The following is a 22,480-nucleotide window of genomic DNA, read 5'->3' as shown; positions in this document are numbered from 1 at the left end:
AGCATAGTATTGGTTTCAGGAATAGAATTTAGTGATTCATCACTTATATATAACATCTAGTATTTATTCCAACAAGTGCCTGCCTTAATGTCAATCACCCATTTAACCCCTCCTCCTACCCACCTCACCTCCAGCAACTCTTAATTTGTTCTCTATTATTATGGGTCTCTTATGGTTTGCCTCCCTCACTTTTATCCTTCCCTTCTCTTGTGTTCATATGTTTTGTTTCTTAAAGTCCACAAAGGAGTGAGATCATATGGTACTTATCTTTCTCTGACTGAATTATTTTGATTAGCATAATACACTCTAGCTCCATCCACATTGTTGCAAATGGAAAGATTTCATTTTTTTGATGGCTAATATTCCATTTTGTGTGTGTATGTATCCATACATCAGTCAATGGACATTAGGGGTCTTTCCATAATTTGGCTATGGTTATAGTGCTGCTGTCAATATTGGGGTGCATGTGCCCCTTCAAATCAGCATTTTAAAAACTCCTTTTGGATAAATACTTAGTAGTGCAATTGCTGCATCATAGAGTAGTTGTATTTTTCATGTTTCTAAGAATATCCATTCTATTTTCCAGAGTGGCTGCACCAGTGTGCAATCCCATCAACAGTCCAAAAGGATTCCCCTTTCTCTTCATCCTCACCAACACCTGTTCTTTACTAAGTTGTTAATTTTAGCCATTCTGACAAGTATGCGGAGATATCTCATTGAAGTTTTGATTTATATTTCCATGGTGATAAGTGATGTTCAGCATTTTTTCATGTCTGTTAGCCATTTGTATTTGGAGAAATGTCTGTTCATGTCTTAGGCCCATTTCTTAACTGGATTATTTATTTTTGGGTTTTGATTTTGATGAGTTCTTTATAGATCTTGGATACTAACCTTTAATCAGATATGTCATTTGAAAATATCTTCTCACATTCTATCGGTTGTCTCCTAGTTTTGTTAATCAATCAGCAAGCTTTGTTGAGCAGAAGCTTCTTATCTTGATGAAGTGCCAATAGTGTATTTTTGCTTTTGTTTCCATCACCGTTGGAGACATGTTTAGAAAGAAGTTGCTACGGCCAGTGTCAAAAAGATTACTGCCTGTGTTCTCCTGTAGAATTTCTATGGTTTCAAGTTTCACACTTAGGTTTTTAATTCATTTTGAATTTATTTTTGTGTTTGGTAAGAAAGTGGTCCATTTTCAGTCTTTTGCATGTTGCTGTCCAATTTTCCCACTATCATTGGTTGAAGAGGCTTTTTCCCATTGGATATTCTTCCCTGCTTTGTTGAAGATTAATTGACGCTATAATTATGGGCTTTTTTGGGTTTTCTTTTCTGTTTTATTTATTTTTGTGTCTTTGTGCCAGTATCTACTGTCTTGGTGACTACAGCTTTGTAATATAGCTTGAAGTTCAGAATTGTTATGCCTCAAGCTTTGCTTTTCTTTTGTACAATTGCTTTGACTATTCAGGGTCTTTTGCGGTTCAATACAAATTTTAGGTGTATTTGTTCTAGTTCTGTGAAAAATGCTGGTGTTATTTTGATTATCATTGCATTGAATGTAGAGATTGCTTTGGGTAGTATAGACATTTTAACAATATTTGTTCTTCCAATCCATGAGCATGGAAAGTTTTTCCATTTCTTTGTGTCATTGTCAATGTCTTTGATAAATATGTTATAGTTTTCAGAGTACAGGTCTTTTATCTTTTAGGTTAGGTTTATTCCTAGGTATCTTATTGTTTTTGGTGCAGTTGTAAATTGATTGTAAATTAACTACCTTTTAATCCAAAGTGTAAATTTTATGTGAATGATTTAACTATCATGTGTTCGAAATTCTGAAATGCACCTTACAAAGTCTAAGTAGAGCAAAGTCCATAAGGAGAATAGTTGAACACTAATCTGTTCTGTTTAGTAAAAGTATTAGTCACCAAGTATGTTTCAATGCTACTGCTGGTGTTTACACCTTTTTTTCCTATTACCTACCTAACTCAATATTTGTTAATTTACTTCATAGAGTTTTAAATTTTTGTACAGTTTTTATATTAATAAGTAAAAATTTTAAAACTCAAAATTGCTTTCATGTAGAAACAGTATGTTTTAAGTTAGAACACAATTTTTCCGGATAACTTCTTATGTCTATAATTTGAATACCTTTATATTGTAGTTTTGTCTGAATTCACTTTATAAGCAATTCATGAGCACATTACTTCCATGGTCATAAAGTTAATGAATGGAACCAGAGCTAAGATAAGAGGAGCTATGGACCAAAGTGAGCATAGGAAAGGCAAAGGCCAGTTCACAGGACCAGACATGGAAACCTGGATATGAAATAGAAGGCATGAAAATTTCAAATCACATAAAGCTTTTTAAATCAAGAGGACAAACAGTATTTAAAATATTTCTACAAATAAAGGAAAATCTAAAAGATGTTTAATTAAAACTTGACAGATATACAGTTCAGTTCAAAGAAGTGAGAAACTGGAGTGTTTCATCTCACTTTTAGAAGAACAAAAGGGTGGACAAATTGCTAATTACTTACTTTATTTTGAATCAATCAGAAAGCTTAAATTGCAGGAAAAAAACTAACCTCAGTTTTAGGACTGATCCATGTTGTTGCATGAATCAATATTCATAACTTTTATTGCTGAGTAGTATGTTAGGGTTAGACACCTTAGTTGTTTCCAATTTGGGGAAATTACAAAGTTTGTATAAACATTGATGTAGAAAATTTATAATCAACTTGTCTATATTTACTTGCTGGGATTTTTACTGGAATTATATTAAATATGTAGATCTAATTGTGAAAAATAAACAATTTAACAATACTGAGTCTTCTAATCCATGAATAATTTATCTCACCATTTATTTAGATCTTTGATTTCTTTTATCAACATTTTGTTGTTTTCAGAATAGATATTCTGCATATATTTGATATGGGGTATAGATTTATACCCACATATTCATTTTTCAAGCTATCATAAATTATCTATATATCCCTTTAATCTGTTTGTAAAGATATATGCTAGATATATGTCTATAGGTATATAGGTAATATTTATCTATATATAAATAAATTTAAATATATATTTAGATAAAATATCTAAAACTCTAAATATATATGAATATATAATATATATGTACATATGTAAGTATATAATATATTTAGTTTCAGTTTCCAAATGTTCATTGCTATTTTGTAAGAACATGATTGACTTTTGTATATTAACCTATATCCTGTGACCTTGCTACATTCACATCTTGTTTCTAAGGGATTTGGGTAGTTTTAATGAATTTTCCACAGACATAATTATGCATTCTTTGAATAGAGAGTAAATCACTCATGATTTCTATTACATTGAGCTTAGTTGTGCCCATTGAGTCAATCTAGAATGATTCTAATGTTATTTCCATATACTGCTCTTTATATATTGGAAGTTCTCCTTTTTATTCCCCGGATTCTTTTATTTTTTTTAAGATTTTATTTATTTATTCATGAGAGACACAGAGAGAGAGAGAGATGCAGAGACACAGGCAGTGGGAAAAGCAGGCTTTCTGCAAGGAGCCTAATGTGGGAGTGATCTCAGATCCTGGGGATCACGCCCTGAGCTGAAGGCAGATGCTCAATTGCTGAGCCACCCAGGCGTCCCAACCCCAGATTCTTGACAATAATCCATACATTCACTTCTACTGTTTCTCGTTAAACTCATATTCAGGTTGCCTCAAAAAACCAGTTACTTTACTTTGTATGAACACATTATTTTAATGTATATTCCTTTTAAAAAGTAGTGCCCAGATTGTGTGCAGAACTCTGACACTAAGCATTTCAGATTGTATCTATGATAGCAGAACCGCAATAATAATAGACTATATTAGTGCATATCTCATGACGACTCTGTGGGTAGGTATTTTTATTTCCTCTTTGTAAAGTGACTTAGTCTTAAAAACATTAACAAATTTGCCCCCAATTTCTTAGGAATATGTAGTAGACCTAGCATTTATATATAAGTCTCTTGTATCAAATCTTTTGATCTTAAACACTATACTGGCTTAAATCAGTAATGTAATTGATACCATAATTTTTACTGTATGAAATGGTGTTTAGTATAATTTTTATAATGAAATATGTGCCCTAAATAAAAAAATATATAAATAAAATTTTTATTTCTGGATTACTTATTTATATATCTCTACTTTTACATAGTATTCTAATGGATCTGTTCAGCCCATCAAACTTAACATCAATAGTGAGACAACAAGAGAGAGCTTTTATTTTAGCATTACTTTTTATATTATCTTCTATTTTATAACTATTTTATATATCTTCTATTAAATATTATCTTCTGATTGTTCTGGCAAATGTTTTTCAGATCCTAGTTTACCAGTGTTTCTACTTTTTAGTGATAGTTTAAATTTCACATAATTTGGTAAAATAATTTTCAAACTATATAAATAATGAAAGAAATAAACTTTTGAAAAATATAAATAAATACTTTTATATTTTTGGACTAGTTAATAGCTTCCAGAAATCAAAGACTATCTGAGGGCTTAATTATTAATTGACTTATGTTTCTAGACAGAAATATTTATGCAGCTATTTTCAGGGTTACATGTTTTTCCAATGCACGTTGAACAGAAGTTTATTAAATACTGATAGGCCAGTGAAGATGCAATAAAACTTTATGAGTAGCTTAATATATAGCTGAGCAGTTTCCTTGATCATTACTTTGGCAGTCTTACTTAACTCTGGTACAACTTAGCAAACAGAACAGGCTATGAAATAAGGTAAGTTTGCAAATCATATTTCTTTGTTTCTCTCATGTTTCCAAGTAATTTTCCCCTTATTACATGTTAGCAATACTCCTGTTTATAGGTGCTTGTTTAAAATAGAAAACATATTTTCATTTGCCATTTTAAATATATAGTCCTTGTACTAAAACAGGACAAAATATTTTTAGATTTTTAGTTTTTCTTAAAGATATGAGAGTAGCATATGAACAATTTTAGTACTGATTGTATATGAGTACTCACATGAGTAATTTAATTTTAATACAATAATTTTGTTCTGATTCTTCTAGATAAAAGGTTTCCTTTGAAACAAGATGCATTTTTGTTTTTAGACTTTTCTTAACAATAGAAAGGCACAGTTCTTATTGACTTCCTGATACCAAAGTAAGATATAACTTTCAGTGAGATAAACTTATTTAAAGTTAAACATTAAATTCAACTGTGTCCTTTCTCAGAGAACATTGAGCAATTCGGTTTCGTTTTTTTAACAGCTTCATATATCCCCTTGTAAGCCTAGTTTACACTTGTGTCTTTGAAGATTACAGATTCAATAAAGAACTTTCATATGTGTAATAGGAAACCATATGCTAAAATTGAATGCTAATGCTTACTTGATGTCAGGCTCTGAACTACTTCCATGATTATTGTTATTAAGAATATAATAATACTGGAGTGATGGGGTGGCACAGTCATTTAAGTGTCAGACTCTTGGTTTTGGCTCAGGTTGTGATCTTAGGGTTGTGACATCAAGCCCTGTGTGAGGCTCTCAGCTCAGTGTGGATTCTGCTTAAGTCTTTCCCTCTCCCTCTAATCCTCCCTCCCACTCTCTCTCTCAAATAAATAAATAAATCTTTTTTTTTAAAGAATATAACAAAAAAATTTAAAAACTAAAAACAAAACAAAACAATCCAATTAAGGAAATTAACATATACATTAATAAAGGCAATAGATTTGTTATGTGGTATGGTAAGATGGAAAAAGATAGATTAACTCTGCGTCTAAGAGTAATAGGGAAGGACGCATCAAGACCATTGTATTGAACTGGGCATAAATTGGGGCCAACCTAGAAGAGCAAAAGTGGAAGGATTAAAGAAAGATTAAATAGTATGCACTTGGGGCACCTGGGTGGCTCAGTGGTTGAGCATCTGCCTTCAGCTCAGGTCATGATCTCGGGGTCCTGGGATCGAATCCCACATTGGGCTCCCACAGGGAGCCTACTTCTCCCTCTACCTGTGTCTCTGCCTTTCTCTGTATCTCTCATGAATAAATATATAAAATCTTAAAAAATATATAAATACATATTTATTAAATGTATAATTTCTTTTTTTTTCTTTAGATGGCAAAGAAGAAATTTACTGGATTAGAAATCTCTCTGATTGTCCTTTTTGTTATAGTTACTATAATAGCTATTGCCCTAATTGCTGTTTTAGCAACTAAGACACCTGCTGTTGAAGGTAACTAATGTTAAAGATACTTACACATTATAGTGAAGTTAAAAAAAAATTTACCCCTTAATAGTTACGGATTTTTAAAAGTAAATCTGCATGAGATGAAACATGTGAAGAAAGATCTCAAGTAAGTTACATAATTATTCCAAATTTTTCTATCCATTATATTATAGTTATTTCAATGAAGAACTGTTGTAATTTTTTGGTTTGGCTTTCAGATACTAGGAGGAGGGGTGGAGAATCTGGGGGGGAACATCCTCTTTATTTTAGTCTCATTTTTGTTTCAAAAGAAACAGATGATGTATAACAAAAACAGGTAAAAGGAAGGTAAAACAAAGCTTGAAGTGTTTATCATTTTTTCTGAATATTTCTATCCTAATTTAGAGTAAATGCTTACTACTCTGATCCAACTAATCTCTATTTTTCCATCATTCTCTCTTAGAAAAGATGTTCTGATTATCTTCTAGTCTAACTCAGTTTTCTACTGCTATTAGGCATTTGTTTTACCTTCTCCTAGTTAACTGAAAGCTCACTACATTGTGGCGTGATCATTTTATCTTAACTATATCTTATTGCTGGCAAGTTCTTATTATATAGAATTAGGATTTATTTTTCCTTATAGTTCCCTGCTTTCTTTACTATTCACTTCAAGGTATTGTTTTCCTCCTATTTCTCCCTTTTTTGCTCTAATTCTTATCTCCTTTTCTATATCCTTTTCCCATCCATATTTCTCCTTCTTTCTTGATCTATAAAACACATTTTTCATAAATGTGGTAAAATGAACATTTTGCTTCCTTTTGAATCTACCTCAAAACCTTCTGTGATAATATTTTGTTTTTCTGCAGAAATAGTCAATAGGGCTCTGCATAGTCAAATTTTAAATTTTGTTTCAGTATTTTCCTTTGGTAATTAGGACTTGAATTTGTGGGGATTTTATTAGTGTAAAATTTATTTTTCTTATATATAAATTAATGTATTCTTTCAATGTAAGGTATTTATTACCCAAATAATCTGAAAAAAAATTAACACCATGGTTTATTTTATTGATCTCTCTCTCTTTCCTAGCAATTAGTAATTCTACTTCAACTCCACCTACCACTCGTACAACCACTGTGTATCCTGGTTCAGGAAAATGTCCAAGCGAGCTAAATGATCCTATCAATGAGAGAATAAACTGCATTCCAGAACAATTTCCAACACAGGTCAGCAACAAAAGACTTTAATTTTTTATGAATATATATATAATAGTAATTATATTAAGATAATTGCTCAATATTGGATCAATTCCATATTTTTAAAAGCTCTAGTCGTCATTTAGGCTTCATTTATCTTTTTATTACTGCTCCATATAAAGAGATGAGAGAGAATTGAATTTGATGAGCTTGCTTTTCTGTACTTCTAATCAATTTAAATTAACAAGTTAATATTTTTCCATGCTTAACAAGCTATTGTTAATTTTAAAAACCTTTATGAAATTCTATCCTTGCAAATCTACACTTTAAAAAGGTATAGCCGTTGACCATATAGAATGTTTGAGAGACAATATGAATACTCCATAAAAGTATTTGTAATGATGGTATTAAGAAGTGTCTGGAAAATGAAATAATACTGATATTTTGGAAAATTATTATTAGTTTTTTATTATTATTTGGTAGTTTGGGAGAAGAAGCTCAAATGGAGAAAATTAAGGGTAACTTAATGGGTTCATGTAACCCTAAGTTGACTCTTCCGTGGTCTTCATAATGTATGTGGGAATAAAGGTCAATGAGAGTGTGTGTGTGAATATGTGTGCATTCACATTTTGCAATATCTATGTATTGTATGTAATCAATAATATATTATGATATATACTAATGTAAATATATATTAATCAGTGCTTTTAAATATTATATGTTATATACATATTATAATATAATATGTACATCTATAGCATATTATTATATACATGTAATATGCATATCTATAATATATGTTAAATCTATAATAAACATATCTAAATCTCACCTCTCTCCCTCCATCACAAAAATGATTAAATTAACAGTAAAATTTCTATTAGCCTTATCCTACCATTGCAACCTCATAATTAACACATAATTTTCTGATTAATTTGCTATGAAAAGTTGCACATAGATGAGATTTTTCTTAGGACAACATTAGGAATAGTGGGTCTTTGTAACTGATAAAAGAGCTAGATAAATAGTGTTTAATGTGACATGCTAAGATAATTGTCCAGATATTCTCTTCAGGCATATTCTCCTTAGGAAACAATTGAAGCTTAACATGGAATTCTATTAGGAACAATATTGGCTGCTAAGATCTTAAAGGGAAGCAACATTTCAAAGCCAATGGTTTAAGGTTTTGATGCCTGCTGTTTTTAATGTCAGTCTGTTTGGTTGCTAAAGAGTGTTTTCAATGTGAAACAAATTAAATTTATGAATTTAGCAAATTTCAGCTAATGTAATTTGTCATTTATGAAAAGAAGGTGAACTTAATTTAAGAGCAGCTATAATTCTACCCAGAGTGCATAAGTCAGCCTGGACTTCTGTAATAAAATGTTAAGCTAGGTGGCTTAAACAACAGACCTTTATTTTCTCACTGTTCTGGAGGCTAGAAATCAAGATGCCATCAGGGTTGGTTTCTAGTGAGACTTTTCTTTCTGGCTTGTAGACAGCTGCATTCTTGTGTCTTCACATGGTCTTTCCAATGCACAGCTCTTTCCATGCACAGAAAGAGAGAGACAATATATATGTGACCATGCTCTGGAGTCTCTTCTTTTTATCAGAGCACCAGTCCTATCAGATTTGTACACCAGTCTATGACTTCATTTAACTTTTATTACCTTCTGAAATGCCCTATCACCAAATACAGTCACATTGGGGTTAGGGGGTTAGGGCTTCCTAACTATGAATTGTGGCGGGACTCAATTCAGTCCATAATACAGTCCATCCATATACAGTAATATAAATATTATTACATATATTTCTATATGCATACCTACACACATATAATATAGATAAGAACATAACAAATGTATTGTATTTTTACCTACCAAAGTTTATGCCTATTGATGTGCTTTACTTTTTTTGTTTTTTCAAATTAAGAAGAAAATTGAATTCACTCATATGTGGAATTTAAGAAACAAAACAAATGAGCAAAGGTGAAAAAAAAAAAAAGAGAGAGAGAGGGCAAATCAAGAAACAGAGTATTAGCTATAGAGAACATACTGATGGTTACCAGAGGGGAGGTGGATGTGGGGGGGTGAAAAGGATCGTGAGGATTAAGGAGGGTGCTTGTGATGAACACTGGGTGTTATAAGGAAGTGTTGAATCAACTATATAGTATACCTGAAACTTATATAACTCTGTATCTGAACTAAGTGGAATTTAAATAAAAACTTTAAAAAATTAGGAATTAAAATAAGAGGGGAAAATACCTGAAATCTTGAAAACTAGGCAAAATGACTAACCATAAATAACCAGTATCAAAAATCTATAAAAAATAAACCAAAATTCACTGGGTGTTATGCTATATGTTGGCAAATCAAACTCTAATAAAAAATATACGAAAATACCCCCAAATAAACCAAAATTATTCATTTTAAAAGCAACAATGAGGATATACATTTTTAAATTAATATTTTGATGTGTATATGTAGTGGTATGAGTGATGTCCTCCAAAAATTCATGTCTACTTGGAGCCTTAAAATATGACTTTATTTGGAAATAGGAATATTTGCAGAAGTAATTAAATGTTAAATGAGGTTATGCTGGAGTAGGATGGGCCCTAAATCCCATAGCTGCTGTCCTTATAAGGAAAGGGGATGACATACAGAGAACTACAGGGAAGAAGGCAGAGTAAAGATGGAAGTAGAGATTGGAGTAAGGCATCTTCAAATCAAGAAATTCTAGATTACCAGGAGCTATCAGAACCTAGGAACAGGCAAGGAAGCAGTCTTCCCTAGAGCCTTAGAGGGAGCATGGTTCTGCTACCACCTTGAAGCAGGACTTCTAGACTCCAGAACTGTGAGAAAATACATTTCTGTTGATTCAGACAACCCTGTTTATGGCCGTTACAGCACCTAGTAACCCAATACAGTATGTTTGGAAGAACTTCATCTAATTCCATTTTAATGTATATTTTCTATTTTAGCAAAATGTGATTGTAATTTGCTTATTTATTTTTTTCTTAGAACCTTACACCTTCCCAAATCAGTGTATCTACATGTAATTCTGCCTCTTTGTTTGTACCAACCTTTTAAAAAAGTCTTTTAGAAAGACTACTGTAAAGGGAAAATTGCCTGATAGAAGTCACACATACTTTATATTCTGATAGGTAATGACCCTCTAAAATATCAGAACCAGTTGTACTTACCATTTGCATGCATATGTGTATTTGAAGCCATTTTAATTTTATGTTGTAGTAGGAGAGAAGTTAACATGTCAGCTACTAAAAATGTAGGCTTTACACTTTTTTTCAAGGCAAATAACCAAGAAAAAATACCATAGATGCTCATATGAAAGTGTTTCACACTATTAAATTTAAATATTAAGTAGATTTTTAATTATACCAATGTTAGCACACAGCATTACCACTTTTGGTATATAAGCATTTAGAACTTTTTCCACTTCACATAATCTTTCCATACAGATCATAATACTACTCAAGAGTTCAGTGTTTTATATTATCCATTGGATATAAGGTCTTCAACTAGTTGAGACACCTGGCCCATAAATTAGTTTAACTTGTTTACTTAAGTACTGAACTAATAAGTGGCTGGAACTAACTGTCTTAAGCATTTTCTGTAGGCTTGAATTCAGGGCAGCCAAAATTCACTTGTAGCTTGATACATAATTGATACACAAAAAATATTTCAATATTTCTGTGTTGACTACATGACAACAGAATAGATTATAATTCCTCATAGGGCAGGAACTTTTACTTTTTTAAAAAAAATTTTTAAAAAGATTTTATTTATTTGAGAGAGAGGAAAAAAAAAGAGGAGCAGAGGGAGAGGGACAAGCAGACTCTGTGTGCTGAGCATGGAGCCCAATCCCGTGACCCAGAGATCACAACCTGAGCCAAGATCAAGAGTCGGATGCTTAACCAGCTAAGCCACCTAGGCACCCAGGGCAGGACATTTAAAAAAAAAAAAAAAAAAATATATATATATATATAGGCTCAGTAGTATAACTTGAGATCTAGGATTGTGATACCTTCAGCTTTGTTTTTAGTGCTTAAGATTACTTTGGCTACATGGGATCTTTTCTGGTTCCATACAAATTTTAGTATTATTTGTTCTGATTCCGTGAAAAATGCTGGTATTTTGATATGGATTGTATTGAACCTGTAGATTGCTTTATTCAAATAAAAAAATAAAAGTTGGGGTACCTGAGTAACTCAGTCATTTAAGCGTTTGCTTTTGGTTCAGATCATGATCTCAGGGTCCTGGAATCGAGCCATGTGTCAGCATCCTGGCTCAGTGAGGCACCTGCTTCTCCCTCTCTGTCTGCCTGCTGCTGCCCCTGCTTGTGTGCTTTCTTTCTCTGTCAAATGAATAAAATAAATAAAATCTTAAAAAAAACTTAACAGCAAAGAAAAATCATAGGTTTGTAATAATGTGTATTAATATGTTGATTTGATAAATCACAACTAAGAGCATCAATTCCTGGTAGGGTGTAAATTAATTCAATTTATATTTCTCCCAAGTGAAAGGAACAAGATAATAGATGATGCTTTAACATATTCTTGAAGAAATAAGCTTGTTTTTCAAACATTTAATTCAAACATTTATTGGAATGAATGTTTTAGAAAAATAGAGCCTGGCACATGATAAGAGTAGTAACTTATGGTTTCTTTTACAAATGTTTTATCAGGCAGTTTGTGCAATGCGAGGTTGCTGCTGGAAGCCATGGAATAACTCTATTATTCCTTGGTGCTTCTTCGTAGATAACCATGGTTATAATGTTGGACAACTGACAGCAACAAGTACTGGTGAGAAATGTTCTGTTATTAGTGATCCAAAAGAATATATTTTAAGTGGAAAACAAAAAATATGTTTAAAATTTTTCTTTGGATAAATATCTTAAATAGAATCAAATGGAAAGTTTGTACATAAGAATGTTTAAATTGTTTATGTCAAGGATTTATTTTTTTGCATAATTATATTTTCCAAATAACAAAATAAGTCATATTTTGTGATAAAGGAAATATTATTATAAAATATTTAATATTTTCTAATCTTTATAAATAAAATCATCAGTCATGACAACTTTTTCTTCCTTTAAGGACTTGAAGCCACATTAAACAGGATATCTTCACCTACATTGTTTGGAAATGACATTACCCGTGTTCTCTTCACAACTCAAAACCAAACAGCCAATCGTTTCCGGTTTAAGGTTTGTTTTTTATTTATAAAGAGGATTATGAAAAGCAGTTATGATCATACCCTTCATTTTACCAAGACATTTTTCCCTCTTAAGAACTATTTATTCCAAAGCAAAGGACTAATTGGGCTAGTTATGTCACTTACTTGAACCTGTGTACTGAAATGTAACATTAATTTCTCCAGCAGTTAGAATTTCATACTATAGTCAGTGTAAAATATTGGATACAGTGTCTTGAGAAGAATAGATACTCAATAAACTTTAGTAATTTTTATTATTTCAACCCAGACTAGGATGAAGAATTAGTTTACAATTTAAGAAACATTAATTGTGCTCTATAAATGGGACTTATACTTACTAGTTCTTTTTTACTGGTATCACTTTTATTCATGGTTTTAAATAAACTAATTCTTGCTATTTTTAAAGCAAGTTGTTTACTTGCATGGTCTTTTGGATTTGAATGTGAAAACAACACCGTATCTCTTGTATATTACTTTTTAAAGCAATTTCACAAGAATTAAGAGGGTTTTTTTTTAAGCAAATTCAAAATCTTCATGGGATTTCTAAGGGGATGAACACTGAAAAGCAATAACAATTTTTATATTCACAAAAACACGGTATTCAAAAATAAATATTTGGTAATACTATCATTAGTTTCTGTATATTTTAAATGAGTCAATACAAATCTTTATATTATATACAATACTTTTATAACCAATTCTATATTCCTTAATAATTTATACAATTCTGTGCATAACCATTCAACAATATTAAGTTTGACTAGATTAATAGCTCCTCTATTAAATTATTACATTTAGGTTTTTTCATTCAAAACTTGCATTTGATAATTCAGAATTGGAAAGTGAAATAATGGTTTTGAATCAAATAATGCTAATTTGTTTAAATATTTGCAGATTACTGATCCAAATAACAAAAGATATGAAGTCCCTCACCAGTTTGTAAAAGAATTTACTGGAACTGCAGCTTCTAATACATTGTATGATGTACAGGTTATAAATAATCCATTCAGCATCAAAGTCATTAGAAAAAGCAATGGGAGAATTTTGTAAGTATCTTATTTTACATTTCTACAAGGTTGAATAACTGGTCAATTTTATTCTATTATCATAGAATTAGGAAAGTTTTAATTTTAAGGCATTTCTTGAAAAAAATAATTTCCTCCCCAGAGAGGGTGAGTGTACATCCTTGTAAAGAATAATGGAAAAAGAGTTTTATTTCCTGTGGATGAAAGGTATGAGAAGGTGAATGAAAATATACAAATTGGAGCCAACCAAAGGTGAAGGTAAAGAGCATCATTGATAGAATTTTAGCTTTACCTATATTTTTACATGGCTAGAATTCTTATTGTGTCCTTTCCCTATTGCTTATCATATTTTGTTGCCAGTTAGTAGGATCAAATAGTTACTATTCAGAAAAGGGCTAATTCCCATAGTAATATTAAAGGAATTTATATATGCATATAGGAAATGTATATGAAAGCATATATAATAACTAAATTAAATATTGCTCAAATGCCTTCATTATGAATGTATTTTGAGGGATATTTGTAGCAAGGGTTTTAGTGATTTTCAAGATAAATGGTCTCACGTCTCTAAGAAGGTTAATTAAGCAGGTGTCAAGATCAAATCTTAGCAATTACTTTTCTTAAATATATTTTAATAATTTTCAATTGACATTATGTTAAATCACAAAAGTGTTAAATGCTATATAGCATTTCTTGTAGTATATATTTGATATGCCTCAAACATACAGTCTTTTTTCATTTTGGAAAAATTATTTTGAATTTCATTAATCCTAATACTTATGCTAGAGGTATGAAAGCCAGTATGCGACTGTATTTTAAAACTGTGTTTGGAGCAAGGCAGAACTGGGTTTGAAATCTGGCTCCGCTGCTTCCCAATTTGTCTCGTTAGAAAACATAAATTAATTTTCCCAATTTGTATTATTTGTAAAATGGAATTGATAAGGGTAGTTATGGGGATGCCTGGGTGGCTTAGCGATTGAGCATCTGCCTTTGGCTCAGGGCATGATCCTGGAGCCCATCGGCTTCCTGCATGGAGCCTGCTTCTCGCTCTGCTTGTGTCCCTGCCTCTCTCTCTGTGTTTCTCATGAATAAATAAAGAAAATCTTTAAAAACAATGGTAGTTATGCTTTAGGATTGTTATAAAAGTTAAAAGAAAGGATGTGTATGAAGAATCATATTGGTGGTGATGAAGCAAATTGTGTTGATGGAATTAACAAATTCTGTTTATGATGCAATTCATATAGTCCAAGAAATGATATTTAAAATGAAATATTCTGGATGATAACATAGACCCTTATTTGGTAGAAGATTTGTATGTTTCTAAATAATTTATTTACTTATTTATTTTATTGTACAGATTTGATACCAGCATTGGTCCCCTGGTTTACTCTGACCAGTATTTACAGATCTCAACCAAACTTCCTAGTGAATATATGTATGGTATTGGGGAACATATTCATAAGAGATTTCGTCATGATTTAAACTGGAAAACATGGCCAATTTTTACCCGGGATCAACTTCCTGGTGATGTAAGGAACTATCTTTTATTTTTTAATAAATACAATATATTGGAGCAGTTGATAATTTTAGACTATTTGTAACCATCATTTATTTGATGTCAGTGATACTTAATCCAGAAGCTTGTTTACTTTAGGGGTGAGGATTTATTTTATTTTTATTTTTATTTTTTTGGGGGGGTGAGGATTTATAGTAAAGTCCTAAGTTAACTCAAAAAGTAACCAACATATTTTATGAATACTTAAATAGATATAGTTAGTTTATGAATATTTTCTTTGATTTTGATTTTTAGATTTTGTCATTGTCTTTTCAGTCCTTATGCTTAAACGTATCCATCGCGGGGCATCTGAGCTGTTGAGCATCTGACTCTTGATCTCAGCTTCGATTTTGATCTCACAGCTGTGAGTTCAAGCCCCATATTGGACTCTATGCTAAAGGCATGGAGCCTACTTAAAAAAACAAAAGCAAAAACAAAACAAAAATCTATCCATGACTAGTCATTGCACTAGAATAATTCTAAATACTGTGTTCTATATCACTTTGCATTATACGGTGTCTGCCTATTTATTGGACATCATGTTGTATATCTACACCTGCTTCTTCCTCTTCCATAACATATGATAATCTTCCATACGTTTATATATCTGGGGATTGGTTCCTTTTGTAAACACTGAAACTTGAGGTTATCATTTGTACAATAAGTCACTGAGAGCTAATTTGAAGTTCAACCTCCTAAGAACTTCTCCCAAATTCCCTATGCGGAATTAGTCTTTATTTTCTAACCCTTTATTCATATTTTAGTATGACAGTCACCACAGGTTAGTATATGTATTTATATGTAACTATACTTCTAAAATATGAGATTCTTCAGGACAAAGACCATATCATTAAAAAAATATTTTTTTTTGATTCATGATTGCTTTGAGTCAACTCTTAGTGATTTTTTTAAAAAAAATGCCAGTGTTAACTATTTCATTTCCCCAAATGAATAAGTGGATTGTTGCTTTAAAGATCTTCATTTGGTAGAGAACAATTATTAATAAACTAATAATAATTCTAACAATTATTTTTATAGCATCACTATCTGTAATGAACACTTAATAAACACTTTTATTACACTGTTTATTTATTAATAAACACCAGGCTGAGAACTTCTTAGCTATACTCCATACATTCTTTCCTTTTTTTTTTTTTTCATACATTCTTTCCTTTGAACTTCCATTTCCAGCTAAACATTCTTTTTTTCCTTTACTTTTCAAGTGTGTTTCCAGTTGGTCTCAACCATTTCACATACTCATTAGCTCTTAACAAATGAACTGCAGAAGTTTTATGAGAATAGACATTACCTTGGAATTCCCTGAAGTGCCTTGGGCAAACATAGGGCATAATGAATAAATATGCGATTTTCTTATCATTAATAGCTTATTAAAACTCAATCATAATAAAACATAAAGTATTCTTAATGAATAGATTGTTATATGTTTTATGTATAAACATATTAATAATTAAAATAAGTTTTTTTTGCTACAGTGTTTCATATGGTTATGTATAGTAGAGGAAATTAGTATAGAGATATGAAGAGTAAATTACAGAAACAAATTGGAATAAACGCTATTTTATTTATTTATTTATTTATTTATTTATTTATTTATGGATTTATTTATTTATTTAAGGATTATTTATTTGAAAGAGAGAGAGAGAAAGCACAAGCAGGGCATAAGGAGAGGGAGAAGCAGGCTCCACACTGAGCAGGGAGCATGACATGGAGCTCTATCTTAGGACCTGAGACAAAAGCAGACGCTTAACTGACTGAGCCACCCAGGTGCCCCAATATAGGCCATTTTAATTATATAATTTTATTGTTTAAATATACTTTAAAAATTAATTTTCAAATTTTTGCCCTACAGAATAATAATAATTTATATGGCCATCATACATTCTTCATGTGTATTGAAGACGAGACTGGAAAATCATTTGGTGTTTTCTTAATGAACAGCAATGCAATGGGTAAGAGCAATTTATCTGATAATATATTTCAATGAGGTTTAACTTCAATTTTAGGACCCTCTCTTATTCCAATCATAGGTATTGTATGTCAGAATACACTCTATTGGTAATGATTTATTATGTGAAATTATTACAAGCAGGTTTTGTATGAGTGAGTATAACAATGGAATTTTGCTTATCACTGTTTCTATTTTCGGGAGAGTGTACCATGTTATGATATTCAGGGACTTTCTTGTCCCTTCAGAGAAACAATGAACACATTCATGAAAAAGAATATTCCTATTTCCACAGCCTCACTTGTTAAGATAAGTTAATGTACCACTATAACCATAAAAGAGAAAGGTCCATATGGGGAGAGAAAAAAGGAAGATTAATTTTCTAGCTTATTATAATTCATTAATATAGAATATGTTTTTAAATGTTGTGAGTACAACACTAATGTTTAACAGATGAATCAGTGATAATAAAAAGCTACAAAATTGAACAATGTCCCAGCAAGAACAGTATATCATATGGTTATCCAGGCATATTGCCTACAATCAGAAAAAAATAAAAACTTTTATTCTTAGATATTAGCATGTGATAGGTAATATGGTCTTTTAGAGAATCTACAACCAAAATAACTGAGGGACGCCTGGGTGGCTCAGTGGTTGAGCATCTGCCTTCAGCTCAGGTCATGATCCTGGGGTTCTGGGATCTTGTCCCACATTGGGCTCCCCACAAGGAGCTTACTTCTCCCTCTGCCTATGTCTCTGCCTCTCTCTGTTGTCTCTCATGAATAAATAAATAAAATCTTAAAAAAATAAATAAAATAACTAATTGAAATCCAATTTTAGAAAACAATATATTTATTGTAAAAGGACTGATCCTTTGCTATGCAGTTTCCAGGGTGAGACTCTGCCAACATCTGTAAAAAGAAACATCTGGGATATCCTATCATAAACCTCATATTGGTAGCATTCTATTATTCTCCTATATTCTGCCTATTTTCAGTATCTTATTTTACCTTAATTATTTAAAACAGTGTAAAAATATGTGGTTGATATGAAGCACTGCAATTATTTTACCACTGTGTTTATTTTTACTAATTATGTATGCTTCTCCAATTTTATTTGTAGAAATTTTCATCCAGCCTACTCCAGTAGTAACTTACAGAGTTACTGGTGGAATTCTGGACTTTTACATCTTTCTAGGAGATACACCAGAACAGGTAGTTCAACAGTATCAAGAGGTATGTTTTACATATATTTTATAAAGTTATTTTCTACCATAATTTTCTTTCGTCTCACATGTTTAATTTTATTTAAGATATCTGCAACTTCTTAGCTAAATATATTTTTAAATCTTACCATTTTTTGGGTATGAGTAGGTGGTTTTTATTTTTCCAATACCATGAAAACTATGTATATAATAAATGTCTATATTTCTGATATCAAATTTTTGTTGCTTCTAGGCAACTGAGTTCAAGAGTTGGATTTCTTTGAAATAGTGCATATTAAATCTTTACTTATTCATGACCTACTTTGGTGAGATAAAGCAGAGGGAGGTATCTTATATTCAAGGCTGAGGATAGGCAACAGATGTACAGGTCATACACCTTGTTGATAAAAATCCTAGAGACAAGTGAGTTATAAGAAGGGCTAATGAAATTTGCTGTTAATTTGCTGCACAGTAGGTAAACTCCAGGAGAGTTGGCTCTGATGCTGAGGCATAGAAGGGCAGATTTTGAAATATAGTCTGGAGTCTTATATCTTCTAAGCAACTCCTCCTTACCTATTAAATAATGTCTTCATGTACCTAAATCCAAGATGGGTTAGAGAGTTAAGGAATCCAGGGCTTATCTTGAGCTTGCTTCTAAAATATAACATTGTATTTCTTCTGTATAAGTTTTTTTACATGATCTGTGAATGTTGGAATATATAATTCCTAGTGTTATTACAGAAAAATAAATTATTTTTATTGGCATAAGATTTAAGGACTCTACCTAAATTTAAAATCTTGTTTAATTGATATATCTCTGATATACAATTCCCATTTGCTAAAATGATGTTAAAGGAGAAGTAATTACTATCAAAAACTTTCTTTAATTAGGATCCAAAAATGTGAAATGAGAGTAGGTAGGGTCTTACACAAGTAAATAATTTACAGTGCCTAACATTTCCTAAATTGCTATTAAGAAATATGCATTTCAGAAAAGCACACAAAATTTACAGTCTGTCATACTAAGTCATAATTACAGTGCTAGGCTGAGCTTTAGACAGACTGTGCATATGGTAATCAAACTATCAAAACAGTGGATAGTACATTTTAGAAAGAATTTGACATTGGATTTGTGAGATATTAGCTTAGATTGTTGTCTGTTATGTGCTGAGTAAAGTCTATGGTCAGCAGCAGCTGAGCTTGAGTCATGTGTGGTGTATGAATACAGCATACACGTAGCATAGCGTATAATGCACACTTGCTTCATTTTTATGGATAGCCTTGCAGAGACTTGATTTTTAGCAATAAGATACAATTGTTATGTAGAATATGGCACAATTAATCACTGTGATGTAGATAATAGTTATGTAGATAATAGGAAAAAGAGCTTTATTTCTTGTTTGAAGAAAAACAATTTTTTTCTGCATAAGCTAGCCCACTAGAGGTTTCAATATTTTAATATTTAAAATTGAATTTATTAGACTGACCAAATAGTTTTAAAAACAAAGTTTATATATAAAGTTTAAAATAATATATAAATTAATATGATATATAATCATATTTTGTAAACTTTTATTCAAAATAAATTATGCCATGTATATATGATACACACACACAGACATTTCAATTACATGTCCTAATCTTTAATGAAATTCTATGAAGTCTAAGATGTTTATGAAATTAGTTTTAAAATGCTAATGTTTTTGGTTTTGATACTAATTTATTTTTAAAATAAATTTAGTGTTTAATGAGTAGAATACAATAATTCAATATGAGTAATTTTTTTAAATGTTACATTGTAGCTTTTTAGACATATGTGATAAGAAATCATGGAATATATACACATGTGCCTATATTTTAAAAATCCATCACGCCAATAAAGTCTTATGTTACAAATGTCTTTATATAACCTAATACTTTGTTTTAGTGAAAACAATTACTATTAGTTACACCCATATTTCCAATTGCAAAATTATGTCCTCTGTTGTGATGACACACTGATATGCTGTTGCTGGTGCGCACAGAGAGTGTGCACAGAAGACTCTTGTTGGCCCATGGGGAGAAGCCAATGCCCTGCATGTGAATGAGACAAGTACTTGATATAATAACTGGGTTGGAGCTTACAGAACACATATTTTATAAATATTTTGAAAATATTAATCTTTAGAAAAGGAGAAAAATATGTGTCAAAATATAAGGGGATAGAAATTGTATACTTTTAAACATTTTTTTTTCTTACATGAGGACCATTTTGTTCACTTATTCATTCATTCTATTGCTACAGGAAGTGAGGGTATGGTGGGACAATTTTCTTTTTCTCTTTGATGCTATTTTTATATTCTCTTTTTTAACTTTGCATGCTCGGCAGAATATACCTTTGCAAATGCTATTTTTTTAAGAGCTAACTTTCTAATTTTTAACAAAACAGAGATTAGGGACAAAATGTAAAGTGTTTTATAATAAAGTTCTAATAGAATATCCAGGGCATAGAATTCAGGTAACACTAAATATTTTTCAAAATATGTAATTTAACTCAAATAAACACTAGAGATAACAGAATAAGAAGCATATTAATAATAATTTTAATGCTCCTTATTGAAATTAATCAAATATTCATTTACTTAAAGCTCATTGGACGACCAGCAATGCCAGCCTATTGGAGTCTTGGATTCCAACTGAGTCGCTGGAATTATAAGTCACTTGATGTAGTGAAAGAAGTGGTAAAAAGAAATAGAGATGCTGGCATACCATTTGTAAGTGGGATCAAGGGTTTGTGGGACTATAACACCAAGCTAAATATTATCACATAATTATAAATGTAGGGATTGTCAGCATTATATAATATGATATAAGTATGAATTATTAAACTGCATTTTAATGATAAAGTGTTTTTTAAACCCATATGCAAAGCCAAGTCTTCTTGAAATTTTAATAACTGATTATGAGTTATATTAGAATAGAATATATTTTTAACAGTGAACGTGACATTCAGTTTTTTAATATGGATTAACTTTTACAGTCTATGTGCTTTTTAATATAATTAAAATGTAAAGCATTTTGTGTAATATGTATATTTTGTTTTCTATACAATGATTTCCATATATAAAATATAGTACTTATCCAGTGATCATCATGGAAACAAGCGTGAATAATCATTTAATGCTTATTTACTTTACAATTAAAAAATTAGTTTTATAAACAATTTCACTGTGTTTTTAGTGAAATAGAAGATCTAAGTTCATTTACTTTTTAATCATTATGTTTATAATACAAATTCATTGGACCTAAAGGTTAGAGTGATTGGAGTTCTTTCATTACTATTTGTTGAAATATACTCTACTAATTTTCAGGATACACAAGTCACTGATGTTGACTATATGGAAGCCAAGAAAGATTTTACTTATGACAAAGTTGCATTTCAGGGGCTCCCTGAATTTGTTCAAGATTTACATGACCATGGACAGAAATATGTCATCATCTTGGTAATGACATTATTTATTAATTTGTTTTTAGTATTTATGCATTTGTATCTTAATAGATTTTTTAATAGTTTTTTTCTTTCTATTGTTAGGACCCTGCAATTTCCATAGATAAGCTTGCCAATGGAGCAGCATATGAAACCTATGACAGGGGAAATGCAAAAAATGTGTGGGTAAATGATTCAGATGGGACTACAGCAATTATTGGAGAGGTAAATTATTATATTCATTAAAGTTGTGTTGCTGAGATATTCTGTTGGGTAAGCACAAAGTTTTTGTAAGAGTATGTGTGTGTTTGCTTACAAATCAGGACTTGGTATTTTAATTGTGTAAATAATTTTTTAGACAGAGGAAATATTTCAGTGATCTCTAAAACATTTTTTGTAAGAAGACAGGTAATTTTCAATGCTATGCACATTAAAACAAAACTAACAAAATATAACTTAGATTACAAATTATTAGATTCTAGTAATTTGATGTGTAAAATAATTACTTATATAAATTGAATACTGGATATTAAATTTTATGATTTATGTTTAATCCTCATAATAAAATAATGAGATAGCTATGATTAGAATTCTTACTTTATAGGTGAAAAAGTGAATTTGAGAAAGGCATAGT

At 30.8% G+C, this 22,480-nt stretch overlaps 1 protein-coding gene across 1 annotated transcript in view; it reads left to right on the top strand.

The window, feature by feature from the left end:
• The first annotated feature begins 4,619 nt into the window (after positions 1 to 4,619).
• Positions 4,620 to 22,480, top strand: part of SI (sucrase-isomaltase) — an 88,479-nt gene continuing 70,618 nt past the window's right edge. The window contains exons 1-12 of the mRNA XM_072807955.1: positions 4,620 to 4,776; positions 6,116 to 6,233; positions 7,293 to 7,429; positions 12,101 to 12,218; positions 12,513 to 12,622; positions 13,525 to 13,676; positions 15,013 to 15,184; positions 17,081 to 17,180; positions 18,299 to 18,411; positions 21,008 to 21,133; positions 21,731 to 21,862; positions 21,952 to 22,071. Of these exons, the coding sequence (XP_072664056.1) occupies positions 6,116 to 6,233; positions 7,293 to 7,429; positions 12,101 to 12,218; positions 12,513 to 12,622; positions 13,525 to 13,676; positions 15,013 to 15,184; positions 17,081 to 17,180; positions 18,299 to 18,411; positions 21,008 to 21,133; positions 21,731 to 21,862; positions 21,952 to 22,071 (1,398 nt within the window). The 5' untranslated portion in view covers positions 4,620 to 4,776. The remainder of the gene's footprint in view (positions 4,777 to 6,115; positions 6,234 to 7,292; positions 7,430 to 12,100; positions 12,219 to 12,512; positions 12,623 to 13,524; positions 13,677 to 15,012; positions 15,185 to 17,080; positions 17,181 to 18,298; positions 18,412 to 21,007; positions 21,134 to 21,730; positions 21,863 to 21,951; positions 22,072 to 22,480) is intronic.

Source organism: Canis lupus, chromosome 31, assembly GCF_048164855.1.
Source record: "Canis lupus baileyi chromosome 31, mCanLup2.hap1, whole genome shotgun sequence".
NCBI lineage: Eukaryota > Metazoa > Chordata > Mammalia > Carnivora > Canidae > Canis > Canis lupus.
This window is presented reverse-complemented; position numbering and strand designations above follow the sequence as displayed.